The sequence below is a fragment of the Garra rufa genome, chromosome 2, assembly GCF_049309525.1.
Source record: "Garra rufa chromosome 2, GarRuf1.0, whole genome shotgun sequence".
NCBI lineage: Eukaryota > Metazoa > Chordata > Actinopteri > Cypriniformes > Cyprinidae > Garra > Garra rufa.
Genome location: NC_133362.1, coordinates 3,592,754 through 3,609,807, shown reverse-complemented (window position 1 = coordinate 3,609,807; position 17,054 = coordinate 3,592,754). Strand labels below are relative to the sequence as shown.

The 17,054-nt window shown below is 34.8% G+C and overlaps 1 protein-coding gene across 1 annotated transcript in view; it reads right to left on the bottom strand.

Annotated features, from left to right (window-relative positions):
- Positions 1 to 2,325: 2,325 nt before the first annotated feature.
- Positions 2,326 to 17,054, bottom strand: part of LOC141325134 (serine/threonine-protein kinase 32C-like) — a 219,652-nt gene continuing 204,923 nt past the window's right edge. The window contains exons 9-12 of the mRNA XM_073833623.1: positions 11,989 to 12,114; positions 8,959 to 9,087; positions 8,350 to 8,417; positions 2,326 to 3,368 (exon numbers count right to left, since the gene is read on the bottom strand). Of these exons, the coding sequence (XP_073689724.1) occupies positions 3,167 to 3,368; positions 8,350 to 8,417; positions 8,959 to 9,087; positions 11,989 to 12,114 (525 nt within the window). The 3' untranslated portion in view covers positions 2,326 to 3,166. The remainder of the gene's footprint in view (positions 3,369 to 8,349; positions 8,418 to 8,958; positions 9,088 to 11,988; positions 12,115 to 17,054) is intronic.

Here is a 17,054-nt window from a genome sequence, read left to right as displayed (position 1 = left end):
TCACATAGTACAACTTAACATTTCAAAGTGAGTAAACTTATTTGAGTTGACTGAACTTAAAATTTTAGGGCAGCAGGTTAACAAATTATTTTAAAACAAGCAAATATCTGCCAATGGGCTCAGAAAAAATAAACTTCAAAAGGACAAAACATAAGTATATTTCTGAACAAACTAATTGATAATTTGTCATTTTACTCAAACTCACTTCATTAAGACATTTTTAGAAAACAAGACTTCATATCTGTTATTTGGCTTCTCTAGTAAATCTATTTACATTTAAGAATCCATAGAAAACAAGACTAATAAACAACTTAATTTTAAGTTCAGTCAACTCAAAGAAGTTGAGTCAACTTGAAATATTAAGGCGACCAGGTAACAAATTATTTTAAGTTGTACAGAGTGACAACTTAGAAATTTGAGTTGAATAAACTTAAAAGCTGGGTTTGTTACCCAGCTGCCTTAGATATTAGAGATGACTAAACAAAACATTTGGTTTGTTAAACTTATGTTGTACAACTTAAAATTGTATTTCAAGGTGACAAAATTTTAAGTTCAGTCAACTCAAATAAGTTTAAAGGCAGCAGGTTAACAAATTACTTTAAGTTGACCCAAGAAATTGACATTTTTTGCAGTGTATATGTTTACTTGTTTTCTAAATGAAAATCACAACTATAACACAAGACTAATAAACAGGACTCATTTTTGCAGTGTATGACTAATTTTTCAAGGAACACGAATATCTGCTGCATTTCTAATACTTATGTATTCAATGTATTCAAGATCATATTACCGCTAACTAGTCATGTAGTTAGTTTGACTTCCAGCAACACATGAATTCAAGAGGCACCAGACGCTTCCGTGATCAATAATAACTCACATGATGTCATTGCAGAAATAGTCATGTGATCGTTTTTGTGTAAAATTAAACAGATTCGTCTCACTGTAAACAGATCGGTCCAAGTGTTTTCATTTCTTCGAGAGAAAAACAAAACAAATGAGTCTTGAATTGAATTCAACAGACAATCTTCTGCTTTAAAGTGCTGGAAGAAGTCAAACGTCTCAAACGCACAGAACATGATTAAAACTAGCAATTATATGCCAATGGGCTCGGAAAAAAATCAACTTCAAAGAACAAAACTTTGAATTTGTCATTTTACTCAAACTCACTTCATTTAGACGTTTTAGAACACAAGACTGTCATTTGGCTTCTAGTAAATCTATCTTGATTTAAGAATACATAGAAAACAAGACTAATTAACAATTTAAAATAATTTGTTACCTGTCTGCCTTAATATTTCAAGTTGACTCAACTTTGAGTTGACTCAACTTAAAATTAAGTTGTACTAAGTAACAACTTAGAAATTTGAGTTGAATCAACTTAAAAGCTGGGTTTGTTAGCCTGCTGCCTTAGATATTTGAGTTGACTAAAAACATTTGGTTTCACTTAGTTCAACTTAACATTTCAAGGTGACTAAACTTATTTGAGTTGACTGAACTGAAAATAATTTGTTAACCTGCTGCCTTTAAAATTTTAAGTTGACTCAAGAAATTGTGTTGTTTTTTGCAGTGTATATGTTCACTTGTGTTACAGATGTGATATTCACAGAGAAAACAGCTATTTTCTAGCTATTTTAGAAAACAAGACTAAACATGCCTAATTTTTGCAGTGCATGACTAACTTTTCAAGGAACAAAAACATCCGCTGCATTTCTAATACTTATGTATTCAATGTATTCAAGATCATATTACCGTTAACTGTTTAAGATCATATTCCTGTTAACTAGTCATGTAGTTAAGTTTGACTTCCAGCAACACATGAATTCAAGAGGCACCAGACGCTTCCGTGATCAATAATAACTCACATGATGTCATTGCAGAAATAGTCATGTGATCGTTTTTGTGCAGAATTAAACTGATTCGTCTCACTGTAAACAGATCGGTCCAAGTGTTTTTATTTCTTCGAGAGAAAAACAAAACAAATGAGACTTGCATTGAATTCAACAGACAAGCTTCTGCTCTAAAGTGCTGGAAGAAGTCAAACATCTCAAACGCAAAGATCTGGAAAACATGATTAAAATCGAGCAAATATCTGCCAATCGGCTCAGAAAAAAAAACAACTTCAAAGAACAAAACATAAGTATATTTCTGAACAAACTGATTGATATTTTGTTGTTTTGCTTAAACTCACTTCAGACATTTTTTTTTTAGAAAACAAGACTTATGTTATTTGGCTTCTATAGTAAATCTTTCTTGATTTAGGAATCCGTAGAAAACAAGACTAATAACTAAAAATAATTTGTTACCTGGCTGCCTTAAAATTTTAAGTTCAGTCAACCCAAAAACTTGAGTCAACTTAAAAAAGAAATTTGAGTTGAATCAATTTGAAAACTGGGTTTGTTACCCTGCTGCCTTAGATATTTGAGTTGAATAAACAACATTTGGTTTGTTAAACTTAAACTTACTACAACTTAACATTTCAAGGTGACTAAACTTATTTAAGTTGACTGAACTTAATTAAGGCAGCAGGTCATCCAATTATTTTAAGTTGACTCAAATTTAGTTTCTTGCAATTTTTTGCAGTGTATATGTTCACTTGTGTTATGGATGTGATATTCACAGAGAAAACAGCTATTTTCTAGCTATTTTAGAAAACAAGACTGATAAACATGACTAATTTTTGCAGTGCATGACTAACTTTTCAAGGAACAAGAACATCCGCTGCATTTCTAATACTTATGTGGCTTTTAAAAGTGTTTAAGATCATATTCCTGTTAACTAGTCATGTAGTTAGTTTGACTTCCAGCAACACATGAATTCAAGAGGCACCAGACGCTTCCGTGATCAATAATAACTCACATGATGTAAACATACAAACGCAGTAAAGTCAATTATCGGTTGCTCATCAAGCAGCTTGACGCGTGTGGACTCGAGATGAAGATCTCCTCCGTCGTCATGTGATGTCGTCATACTCAAGCGAACAGTCTTACATTGTAGAATTGCCTCTATAATCTCTATTTTACATCATGCTGAAGAGTTACGTTGCATAGAAGTTCAAACTTACTCTAGGAGCGACGGAGACGAGGGAAGCCGCGCGGCTCGCTCACGGCTCGGATCACGAGGGGCTTTTAAAGGCATGGTGAGCAGCTCAGATAGACAGCAGGGGGCGCTAGCAGCTTCCTGGAGACGAGCAGACCGAACCGCACATGCTCAGTTTGGAGGTCTCGGGTTCGGCCTCGGTCTCTTCGTCCTCCGTTCCTCCCTCGGCCTCGTCGGCGTCTCCATCTGGGTCGCCGTCTCCCTCGGCTCCGTCCCCATCCCCATCTCCGTCTGCTCCCATACAGCCCTCCTCCTCCTGCCGACGCTTCAACCTGAAACACACAAATCACATCAACACACTGGACTAATCAATTACAACTAGATGTGTACATTTCCTGAACATAATGTGATGCAAACCGGATTTTTAAATGCAATCTTATGGAAGACAAGCTTTAATTGAGGAACTGATGGTCAGGGAAATTACGTATTCAAGTCCTGTCTGAAAGATCTTATTTATGAGTTAAACACACATAAATGTCACCATAAAAAGTGACATTTCAAGCATAGAATTTCTAAATTAGGTTCATAAATGTCAGATGCAAAGTCTGCATTGATGGCAACTTTTTTTACTTTACAGTAAATTTACAAAATACACAGTATTGCGCAATTACAGCACTGCATTTTTACTTGTTTCCAGCCTAGATATCTAAAAATTCTTAAATCAAAAAGGATTTCTAAGTAAAAATGATGGTTTTCAGAAAAATCTGCCAATAGGGTATTATTTCAAACAGAAAACAGATTATTTTGCTTGTTCCAAGCAAACATTTTTTCTGAAAACAAGATTTTTTATTTGTCTAAAAATCTTCCTGATTTCAGATTTTTTAGATATTTTTGCTGGAAACAAGACAAAAAAAAAAAAAAAAAAAAGTATTTTAAATTTTATTTAAATCACATTTTTTTGAGGATGATGGCAGAATACCTAAACAAGATTTTTTAAACTCAAAAACAAATTTATGTAGAACGCATTAGGTGTGTTTTTGCATTGTTTTCTATTTATAAAGGTGCTGTAAACTTATACATTCTCTTTACTGCAAAAAAATGCCTTTCTTAATTAGGTTTTTTGTCTTGTGTCCAGCCCAGATATCTAAAAAGTCCTAGGATTTAAACGCACATCATAATTAAGCCTTCACTGCCAAAAATATCTAAAAGCAAAAATATCTAAAAAATTCTTAAATCAAAAAGGATTTTCTAGACAAGTAAAACTATTGTCTTGTTTTCAGAAAAAAACAAGTCAAAATGAAGTGAGTTTTTGCTTAGAACAAGATATTTTCTTAGAATTGAATTACATAAAGTCGCAAATCTGACTTTTTTCTCAGAACTGTGAGATATAAATGCACAATTGCAAGGAATAAAGTTAGAATTGCAACTTTGTATCTGGCAATTCTGACCTTTTCTCTCAGAATTGTGATATAAACTCACAATTGTGAGTTATAATGTCCAGTACTGAGAAGAAAAAAAACCTGATGTTCACAGAATTGCACTTGCGATTGCAACTTTATTTCTCATAATTGTAATTTATATCATGCAATTCTGAGAAAAAAGGTCAAAATTGTGAGATAAGTTGTAATAATCCTTTTTTTTTTAATTCAGTGGCGGAAACGATCTTCCATAATAAAGAGTGTGCACTAGATGCGTTTTTTTTTTTATTTTACTCAGTTTATGAAGGTGTTGTAAATTAAATCAAAACTAAATAAACAAGCTTTCCATTGTTGTATGGTTTGTTAGGATAGGACAATATTTGACCAAGATAATATTAGAAAATCTGGAATCTGAGGGTGCAAAAATAAATAAATAAATCAAAATATTGAGAAAACCGCCTTTAAAGTTGTCCAAATGAAGTCCTTAGCAATGCATATTACTAATCAAAAATTACGTTGTGATATATTTACGGTAGGACATTTTTTAACTTTACTTAATATGCTAATAATTTTTGCCATAAAATCAATCATTTTGACCCATACAATGTATTTTTGGCTATTGCTACAAATATACCCATGCTACTTAACTGGTTTTGTGGTCCAGGGTCATAATTGTACTTTGTATATGCAACTTTTTTTTTTTCCTCACTAACACCCCCAAACTCAAGGCTTAAAGAAAAGTAATCAGGACTTTGTAGTGGTTTGTAGTGCAGTGTAAACGTGCCATTAGAGGAATGATCACTAGTACTAGTGATACTTGACTAAACACAGCCTTACAGTCATCAGGCGACAGATTCATGAATAATGAAGTGGTTATAAAAATAGCATCAGAAACGTAAATTACAGCAGATAGAGACAGAAGAGAGAGGGGCTTGTGCAGTAATGCAGACGCTGGTCAATAATAAATGAGGTGGTGATGTGGAGATATCAGACCTCCAGAAAACTGCAGCGCTGCTCTGCCGTCAACATCAGTGTCTTAGACACACTATCAGAGACAAACAAGCAACTAAAATGTGTGATAAACACTTAAACACACGTTTACTTAGATATCCAGTGGAGACATTCCATAGACTTCTATTGTTTTTTCATCTAAACATGACTAAAATGTGTAAGTCTAAACTGTTTCCACTAAAAGAAACGTAAAATATATGTGTGCCTTTGTTTTGTCTCAAGATGCACACCAGTAATGATTTAAGGCATGTTTATAAAAATGACTTAAATGTCTTAACTGAACTATGGCCTAATCCTGGCTTAGTCTAAACCCTGTCTATGAAATCAGGCCCAAGTCTATTAAAGGCCTTTTTAAGAGCAAGTAAATACAATTTAAGGAATACATTTAACAGAATACTACATGCCAATATGGTCTTTAAATACACTGCAAAAATGATTCTTACTTAGATTTTTTGCCTTGTTTCCAGCCAAAATATCTAAAAAAATCTTAAATCAAGAAGGATTTTCTAGACGAGTAAAAATGATTGTTGTGTTATCAGGAAAAATAAGTTCTAATTAAGTGAGTTTTGCTTGAAACAAGCAAAATAATCTGCCAATGGGGTAAGCGAAATAATTTAGTTTTCTGCTTTAAATACGATTATTTAGCTTGCTTAATTCTGATGTCTTTTTTCTGAAAACAAGACAATTTCTACTCTTCTAGAAAATGTTTTTAGATATTTTGGTTGGAAACAAGACAAAAACCAAGTTTAAAAAAAAAAAAAAAAAAAAAATTTTTTTGCAGTGTATAAATGCATTTTAAAACTTTGAAGTGTTGCTAATATAACTTCCAACAGATCTGCATTACTTTAATTCATTTTACAAAAACACACTGATCACACTGAAAAAAAAGTCATGCTCATAAGTATGTCTTGTTTTCCAGTGCAAATGTCTAAATATTCTTAAATCAAGATACATTTACTTAAGATGCAAAATGACAAAAGAAGAATCATGTTTTATGAGATTGATCAATTGACCAAAATGAAGTGAGTTTATGATTAAAATGCACAAATATCTACCAAATATCTGTGAATCATGTTAATTCAAACGAAAAGTAAATTTTCATTCCCCACCGACAGATATTTGTTCTTGTTTTCATCATAAACTATATTTATACTGCATATCGAGACACAAATACAGAGGAAGAAAATTATTTTGCAGTGCATGCAACATTTAATGCCATGAATTTATGAATTGAAGACTTCCTCTTCTGATTTAAGACATTTTAAGACTTTAATTTGTGAATTAAGACTGTTTAAGACCTGCAGAAACCTCATACACAGCCAGTTATAAACGCAAACTTAACACTAACAGAAAAAAAAAATTACAATAAAAAAAAAGCTAAAATTTACTTTATATTTATACTGTTTCTATAGATGAGGACGAATGAAAGCCCATTTCTGCCACTGAATAAAAAAGGTAATTGCAACTTTTTATCTTACAGTTCTGACTTTTTTTTCCTTGCAATTGCGAGTTTACATCTCGCATTTCTGACTTTTTTTCTTAGAATTGTGTCATATAAACTTACAATACTGACTTTTTTTCTCAGAACTGTGGGATATAAACTCACAATTCCAAGGGAAAAGTCAGAATTGTAAACTCGCAATTCTATTTTTCGCACAATTGCAAGTTTCTATCTCGCAGTTCTGACTTTATAACTCACAATTTATATCATGCAATTGTGACTTTATTTCTCAGAATGGCAAGTTTAAATCTTGTAATATTTACTTTATAACTCACAATTTTTTGAAAAAAAAAAAAAAAAAGTCAGAATTGTGAGATAAGTCGCAATAACCTTTATTTTTTTTATTCAGTGGCAGAAACGGGCTTCCATAAGAACATCCCTGAGATGTGATCAAATTTCATTCACTTTAGTTTATCTCTCACAATTCTGACTTTATAACTTGCAATTGGAAGTTTATATCACGCACCTATAACTTTATTTTCAGAATTGTGCGTTTATATCTCGGAATTCTGACTTTGTAACTCACAACTGCTACTTTATTTTTCAGAAATGTGCGTTTATATCTCGGAATTCTGACTTTACATCTCGCAATTGCGAGTTTATATTATGGAATTGTGACTCTATTTCTCAGAATTGCAAGTTTATATCTCTGAATTCTAAATTGTGAATTTTGGGGAAAAAAGTGAGATAAGAAAATGTATTCAGTGGTGGAAACAGGCTTCCATAAGGATGTACCAAAGAGGAGATCAAATTTAGTTCATCCTGTTTATCCCCAAAATATGGCTAAGAATAAAAAGACTAATAATTATTTAAACCATAAATGTTAAATGATTTTTGTTTTTTGTTTCGCCTGCATGTCATTTGACCACACTGCAAAAAATGCTTTTCTTACTTAGATTTTTTTGTCTTGTTTCCAGCCAAAATACCTAAAAATTCTTAAATCAAGTAGGATTTTCTAGATGAGTAAAAATAATTTTCTTGTTTTCAGAAAAGGTCCAAATTAAGTGAGTTTTTGATTAAAACAAGCAAAATAATCTGCCAAAGGGATAAGCAAAAATATAATATTTCAAACAGAAAACATGATTATTTTTCTTACCCCATTGGCAGATTATTTTGCTTGTTTCAAGCAAAAACGCACTTAATTTTGACCTTTTCTGAAAACAAGACAATTTTTACCAGTCTAGAAAATCCTTCTTGATTTAAGAATTTTGAGATATTTTTGGTAAAAACAAGACAAAAAAAAATATAAGTAAAAAAATATTTTTTGCAGCGCATCATCAGAGAATGATGAACGTAAATGAACAAATAATTTAAATAATAACTTAAAATCTCAGGGTGACTTTAAGGGAGTATTTTAAACTCAATATATATATATATTCTTACTTTTCACGGTTGAAAATCATGAACTCTTGCTGGACGACTTCAAGGCACTCCTGAAGATACTCGTTCTCCTAAAGGAGAAAAACAAAGAAACAACACGTTAATCAGCTCTAACTAGCCGTCAGTCGGCAGTAACCTCCTACAGTTCCTGCTGGAACACACCAAAAATAGCCTGCCGTACTTCAGGAGAAGCTCCAGCTCTGAAAGCTTCATAATTTAATCATCCAGGTAATAATGCCTGCACTTCCTGCATCTGCAGACCACAGGCGCTCGTCTTCAGGCCTCTCGTGTTCGAGAGAGAGGAGCGAGCTGATTCATCCTGATCTGATTAGAGACACGCTCCGTAATCACGCAAACACACAGAAAATATCTGGAGAACGGCGTGTGCCGAGAGGATGGTGTGTGTGTGAGAGAAGCCGGGCTCACGGACTGCAGACGTCAGTCAGGCTCAGTATAATAAAGTCTGAGGATAAACACAATCAATGCGCCGGCCTTTAGGTCTTCAGGCCGTCGCCCGAGACGCTGTTATCTCAGGGATTACTCTCAAATGTCACAACTAGAAGAGTGAAATGTAATTTCTGAGACGTGTGTTTGTGTGTGTGTTTCACCCACAGACTGAGAATCTTTGCTGTTGTCTCTCGATCTGTTTTTTGCCAGTCGCTTCTTCTTCTTATGAAGAGGACGAGACTCCAGAATCATCTCCTCCAGTTCAAAGGTGGGATCGCAATGAAGACGACCTTTCTGTTTGAGAAACAGAGTAATGAAACGGTTTATAACAAATATTCAACAAACACAAAAAGTGTCTCAATGTGTGAACAGAGTTCACAAGGAAGTTGAATGCAGAACTTAAAGGGAATGGATTTGCAGAAAAGCGTCATTCCATCACTGTCCTCTTGAGTGAATGGGTGCCGACAGAATGAGAGTCCAAACAGCTGATAAAAGCATCACAATAATCCACAAGTAATCCACCCCAGTCCATCAGTTAACATCTTGAGAAGACAAAAGCTGAAACGAATCCATAACTGTTGGACTAGAGTGGTGTGGATTATTGTGATGTTTTTCCTCAGCAGTTTGGACTCTCATTCTGACGGCACCCACTCACTCCAGAGGATCCATTGGTGAGACAGTGATGGAATGACACATTTATACAAACCTGATGAAGAAACAAACTCATCTTTATCCTGTATGATCTAAGGGCGAGTACATTTGAGTGTGGAGTGAATGGGTGCCGTCAGAATGAGAGTCCAAACTGCTGATAAAAACATCACAATAATCCACACCACTCCACTCCATCAGTTAACATCTTGAGAAGACAAAAGCTGGTCTGAATCAGGAGAGAAATCTGCACTGTTTACAAGTCAAAACAGCTCTACACACGTGTCTTCTGAAGATGTTAACTGTTGGACTGGAGTGGTGTGGATTATTGTGATGTTTTTATCAGCTGTTTGGACCCTCATTCTGACGGCACCCACTCACTCCAGAGGATCCACTGGTAAGACAGTGATGGAATGACACATTTATACAAACCTGATGAAGAAACAAACTCATCTTTATCCTGTATGATCTAAGGGCGAGTACATTTGAGTGTGGAGTGAATGGGTGCCGTCAGAATGAGAGTCCAAAAAGCTGATAAAAACATCACAATAATCCACAAGTAATCCACACCACTCCAGTCCATCAGTTAACATCTTGAGAAGACAAAAGCTGAAACAAATCCATCATTAAGATGTTTTTAACTCAATTAATCCATAATCCATATTGCTTCCTCCAGTGAAAAAGTGGTCTGGTCTGAATTTAGGAGATAAATCTGCACTGTTTACAAGTCAAAACAGCTCTAAATTTTAACACTTGTCTTCTCAAGATGTTAACTGATGGACTGGAGTGGTGTGGATTACTTGTGGATTATTGTGATGTTTTTATCTGCCGTTTTGAATCTCATTCTGACGGCACCCATTCACTGCAGTGGATCTATTGGTGAGCAAGTTATGGAATGATACATTTCTACAAATCTGATGAAGAACAACTCATCTTAGATGATCTATGGCTGAGTACAGTACATTTGAATGTGCAGTGAATGGGTGCCGTCAAAATGAGAGTCCAAACAGCTGATAAAAACATCACAATAATCCACAAGTAATCCACACCACTCCAGTCCATCAGTTAACATCTTGAGAAGACAAAAGCTGAAACAAATCTATAATTGAGACATTTTTAACTCAATGACATTGAGTCCATAATAATGCTTCCTCCAGTGAAAAAGTGGTCTGAATCAGGAGAGAAATCTGCACAGATCAAGCACAGTTTACAAGCCAAAACAGCTCTGAACTTGAAATCTTTTGTCTTCTCAAGATGTTAACTGATGGACTGGAGTGGTTTTGTGGAGTATCGTGATGTTTTTTATTAGCTGTTCAAATCTGATGAAGAAACAAACTCATCTATATCTTGGATGGTCTGGAGATGAGCGCATTTTCAGTACATTTTTTTTCAGACATTTTGCTCCACTTTTTTTTTTTTTTTTTTTTGACAAAAATCTGTACATGGCACATCCCTGTATGGAGCCCCTGAAATATCATTATGATGGGGATTGTCAATGCTTTTGCATTTCCTTACAAAACTTCTGAAATTCACCATGAATTTGCTCAGGAACAAATGGAACGTTTTTTCCAAATCAACACAAATACATTTTCCCTCCCATCTCATATTTTTTTGGTGATGATTTTTTTTTTTTTCCATGAAGGGAAAGACAGTAAATTCTAATGCATTCAAATTACACAAAAACACTAAATGCATCTGTAGTCTTTGCCATTTTGGCAAAATGAATGTTTGTAATTGTAAACTGATATTTCCTACTGACACACTACAGCAAAACACAGAAATAACTGACTTAAAACCATTTTTTTAAGCTGGTGAGAATACTAGTGTTTTAATAATTTTGGCCAAATTGGCCGCTCAAAAGTTTGGGATCAGTAAGATTTAGAATGTTTTTTTTCATCAGCATCATTACTCCAGTCTTCAGTGTCACATGATCCTTCAGAAATCATTATATACTGACCTATTATTTTTATTATCAGTGTTGAAAACTGTGCTGCTTAATATTTTTTTGGTACCTGTGATACTTTTTTCAGGATTCTTCGATTAATAAAAAGTTAAAAAGAACAGCATTTATTCAAAATAGAAATATTTTACAACAATACAAGTCTTTACTATCATGTTTTATCAATTTAACACATCCTTGCTGAATAGAAGCATGAATTGCTTTCAAATAGAGAAAGAAAGAAAAGGTTTACTGACCCCAAACGTTTTCTATTTTAAATACATGCTAAAAAATAAGCAGCACAACTGTTTCCAACACTGATAATAAATCAGTATATTAGAATGATTTCTGGAGGATCATGTGACACTGAAGACTGCAGTAATGATGCTGAAATATATATTTTAAGCTATATTTAAATAAAAAAAACTACTATTTTAAACTGCATTAACATTTCAAAATATAATTTTTTTTCCTGTACTTATAATCAAACAAACGCAGCCTTGATGAACAGAAAAGTGTCCTTTAAAAGCATTAAAAATCTTACTGATCCCACTTTGGAGCAGCAGTGTGTGTATATGTGTGCTGTCACTGGTTGAACTCAATCTCACATTGGGAACAAATCCGGGCTCCATCTTCTTCTCATAAACATCGTCCCAGTTGACATCGGAGAGGTAGGGCGCCGTCTGCATTTGAGCCAGACTACAGAAGCGATGCTCTGGGTTTACAGTCAATAACTACAGAAACACAAAACACAAGCACATACAGCAAGAACAACATCAGGACACTCAAACAAACAAACAACAATTCTTACTCGCTCACAAACATTAATGGGCATTCATATTCACAGATGTATTCACACCACACTTGACTTCTGTAATTCTGAATAAAGAAGCTTTCCATTGACGTATGGTTTGTAAGGATAAGGCGATATCTGAAAATCTGGAATTTGAGGATGCAAAAAAATCTAATTACTGAGAAAATTGCTAAAAAGTTGTCCAAATGTGATTTTTTTAGCAATGCATATTACTAATCAGTAATTAAGTTTTTAAATATTTACAGTAGGAAATGTACACATTATGACAAGTTACAAACGTTATAACTCTCTCTTTTGATTGCAGACTTGTACATCAACTGGTTTGAGCTTAGTTTAAAACTTCTAAAACCCTCACATCTGAGATAACTGGAGTCTTGTTCTCAGGAGAAACATTTGAGAAGCAGAAACTTTCACATTTATCATTTACATTTATGCATTTAGCAGATGCTTTTATCCACAGCAACTTACAGGAGCATAAGGAATTCATCACAAGTGCTCTGCATTTAGTATTAATGCTATTTAGGAGGAACTATTGAGATTTTTGAATCTGTTGTAATAGATGTGACAAACAGATTATTTATATCTTTACACGCAGATCAGAATTGAATTTGTTGATAATTGATGAATTTTGCAGCCTTGACACGGTTTGAACTGACTGGAGCCGAAGAACAGCACTAATGTCTCACTCCAGCTGCCGCATTGTTGAAGTTTGCATCACTGATTCTTTTCCTTTCCTGTTTAATACTGTATTGTTTAAACTGATTTGAAACAGTGTGTATTGTATACAGCTCTATAGACCAATTACAGGTTGGTAAACATTTGGGATGCATGCGCATCATGGTTGCAGAAAACCAGAAATGACTTATTTGTGGGCGGAGCCTATCTGGTGACAAAATTATGGTTTTCAAGTGGCAGCCTATGGAGCCATGGAACAAAATAAAAAAAAAAAGGTACAATTGATTTTATATGTCCAAATTCTGAATTTATTCTCACAATTCTGAGATTATATTTCACAATACTAATAAGGAAAAAAAACGTATGCTTTAAAAGTAGACTCAGACTAAAAAGCATTAGACTAAGGAGACTCAGATTAAAAGGCATCAGACTAAGGAGACTCAGATTAAAAGGCATCAGACTAAGGAGACTCAGATTAAAAGGCATCAGACTAAAGAGACTCAGTTTAAAAGGCATCAGACTAAGGAGACTCAGATTAAAAGGCATCAGACTAAAGAGACTCAGTTTAAAAGGCATTAGACTAAGGAAACTCAGACTAAAAGGCATTAGACTAAGGAAACTCAGACTAAAAGGCATCAGACAAAAACTAGGGATGCACCGATATGTATCGGCCGATCACTTGCGCATTTTGTCAGTAAAGCCGGTTCTGTAATCAGCGGTAAATGCCATCAGGTGCGTGATTTCACGTTGAGCCGTATATACTACACACAGCCATTGTTCACTGACGAGCTGCGCACTTTCACACTGATAATGAACATTGATTTGCGCAGCTCGTCAGTGAACAACGGCTGTGTGTAGTATATACGGCTCAACGTGAAATCACGCACCTGATGGCATTTACCGCTGATTACAGAACCGGCTTTACTGACAAAACGCGCAAGCATGATCGGCCGATACGGATCGGTGCATCCCTAACAAAAACGCATTAGACTAAGGAGACTCAGATTAAAAGGCATCAGACAAAAAGGCATCAGACTAAACTGACTCAAATTAAAAGGCATCAGACTAAACGGACTCAGATTAAAAGGCATCAGACTAAGGAGACTCAGATTAAAAGGCATCAGACTAAGCAGACTCAAGATTAAAAGGCATCAGACTAAGGAGACTCAGATTAAAAGGCATCAGACTAAGGAGACTCAGATTAAAAGGCATCAGACTAAGGAGACTCAGATTAAAAGGCATCAGACTAAGGAGACTCAGATTAAAAGGCATCAGACTAAGGAGACTCAGATTAAAAGGCATCAGACTAAAGAGACTCAGTTTAAAAGGCATCAGACTAAGCAGACTCAGATTAAAAGGCATCAGACTAAAGAGACTCAGTTTAAAAGGCATCAGACTAAGCAGACTCAGATTAAAAGGCATCAGACTAAAGAGACTCAGTTTAAAAGGCATCAGACTAAGCAGACTCAAGATTAAAAGGCATCAGACTAAACGGACTCAGATTAAAAGGCATCAGACTAAGGAGACTCAGATTAAAAGGCATCAGACAAAAAGGCATCAGACTAAACAGACTCAGATTAAAAGGCATCAGACTAAATGGATTTAGATTAAACTGCATCAGACTAAATGAACTCAGATTAAAAGGCATCAGACTAAACAGACTCAGATTAAAAGGCATCAGACAAAAAGGCATCAGACTAAACAGACTCAGATTAAAAGGCATCAGACTAAATGGATTTAGATTAAACTGCATCAGACTAAATGAACTCAGATTAAAAGGCATCAGACTAAACAGACTCAGATTAAAGCCCGGCTCACACTACAGGAGTTTTAGCCTGATTTTGCCCCGATTTTCCCCTCCCGAGTATCAGAGCAAAAATCTTGTCAAGCACCTCGATCGGCCCGATGTTCGGCGCAGATTATCTGGTAATGTGAGGCGTTCAAAGATCGAATCTTGCACCTCCCGATCTGCTAGCACACAAAATCGGGATGATGACGGCTTTGTGCTTAAATCAGTAGGCTACTTTCACAACAGCCAATGCGCGACCGCAAAACAGCAGCTGTACGGGTCCGCTGGATAGTGGAGATGGAGGAAACTGCTTCTTGAGTTTTTGTAGTAACACTGTCTGTCTGTATATAGTGTCGAAAACGTACCACAAACGTAAGGATAAAGAGGACCTCTGCTGAGGTGAAATCATCTCAGTTTTGAATAGGGATGTGATGGTGGCAGATTTTTACTAAGTGGCGCGGTGCTTTATAAATATATGTAAATTTTAACTCCTGTAGTGTGAGCCGGGTTTAAAAGGCATCAGACAAAAGGGACTCAGATTAAAAAGCATCAGACTAAATGTTTTACCCATTTACCTCCACTAGTTACCAGTGTTTTTCTCCACTTTGCGCGCACAGCTGCAATTGACACAACTGTGACATCTACTCTGAATTGGTCTATAAAGGTGACTTGACATGTCCTCCGCTAAAAAAGTGTCAACGCCAGTTTTATTTGCTAGTAAACTCATGAGTATGGTGTGAACGGCCCACAGGAGGCGCTGCTGCTCTGAGGGCCAATGAGACGCCGGGGAGCTGTTCCAGACGTTATATTCTCATCAAGCGAGGGATGATTTTATAAAGCGCTGACAGCCGAGTGTCAGACGGGACGCGTTCCGGCCCTCGGTCGTCAGGGAAACCATATCTGCCGGTGGTCTCTGTGCAGCGTCTGCGTCTCTCTCCACGGAGCCCAGACACGAGCCATCGATCCGCTGAGACTCTGATGAGACGATACGCCTGAACACTCAGAACGCTGCGTGAACCGATCAGTTTACTGTGTGTCATGAGAACAGCAAAACTTCAGTCGCTTACACTATATTGCAAAACTTGTTTTATGCACAAATATAAACTGAATAAAAATTGTTAATTTCAGCAATGTTGCACAGTTTCTCCTAAAGAGTAATCGCATCAGATGTTGCTCTTGAGAAAAAGTCCCTTGTAATTTCATTAGTGTTATTTACTTAGTTTTATCATTGAGATACTATTATGGCTTTTATTAATAGTTTGAATTAGCTTTCATTTTAATTTAATTGAAAGTTTTAATAATGTTTATACCTTTTATTTTTTTATCATTTGTTTTTAAATATATCAAAATATTTTTTTACATTTCAGTTTTAGTTGTAGTTATTTTATTACAAAGTTAAACTAATAAAAAAAACATTTGTTGTTTTTTGCTCATCAAAGTTCCATTTATTTGATCAAAAATATAGAAATTTCCTTCAGAGATCATTCTAATATACTGATTTATTACTTTTATTATCAATATTGGAAACACTTGTGCTGCTTAATATTTTTTTTGGATCCTGTGATACTTTTTTCAGGATTCTTTGATGAATAAAAAATTAAAAAGTACAGCATTTATTCAAAATAGAAATCTTTGCTAACAATATAAACCTTTACTATCACTTTTTAAATCAATTTAACACATCCTTGCTGAATAAAAGTATTAATTTTTTCAAAGAGAAAAAGAAAAAATTACAGACTCAGAAGCGTTTGTTAAAAGTTTTCTATTTTAAATAAATGCTGTTATTTTTAATATTTCATCAAAAAAGTATCTCAGGTTTCAAAACAAATGAATAATAAATCAGTATATTAGAATGATTTCTGAAGGATCATGTGACACTGAAGACTGGAGTAATGATGCTGAAAATTCAGCTTTGCATCACAGGAATAAATTATATTTGAAGGTATATTAAAATGGAAAACCACTATTTAAAATTTCTGTATTTTTAGTCAAATCAATGCAGCCTTGATGAGCAGAAAAGTCTAAAAAGCATTAAAAATCTCACTGATCCCAAACTTTTGAGTGGCAGTGTAAACATTATTTCAGTTGATTTCATTTAATAATAATGTTATTTTATGGCTCTTGTTTTAGTATTAGTTAACTATCATAACCCTGAATCTCATGTGAGATTTTAGAAGAGATCAAGAATGTCTCAAACTGCATTCAAACTGGCCGATATACCAAAAGCAAGAGATCTTAAGAAATTAAATCAGATTCTTGACTCATTTGTGTCCGTCAAATCAAGAAACATCTGAGATCAAACTGACACTTTAATGAAACACCATTGAGAACTGCTAATCTGAATGAGGAAGAACCACACTTCCTGTGTGTCCATCTGCTCATCCTACCCACAATGC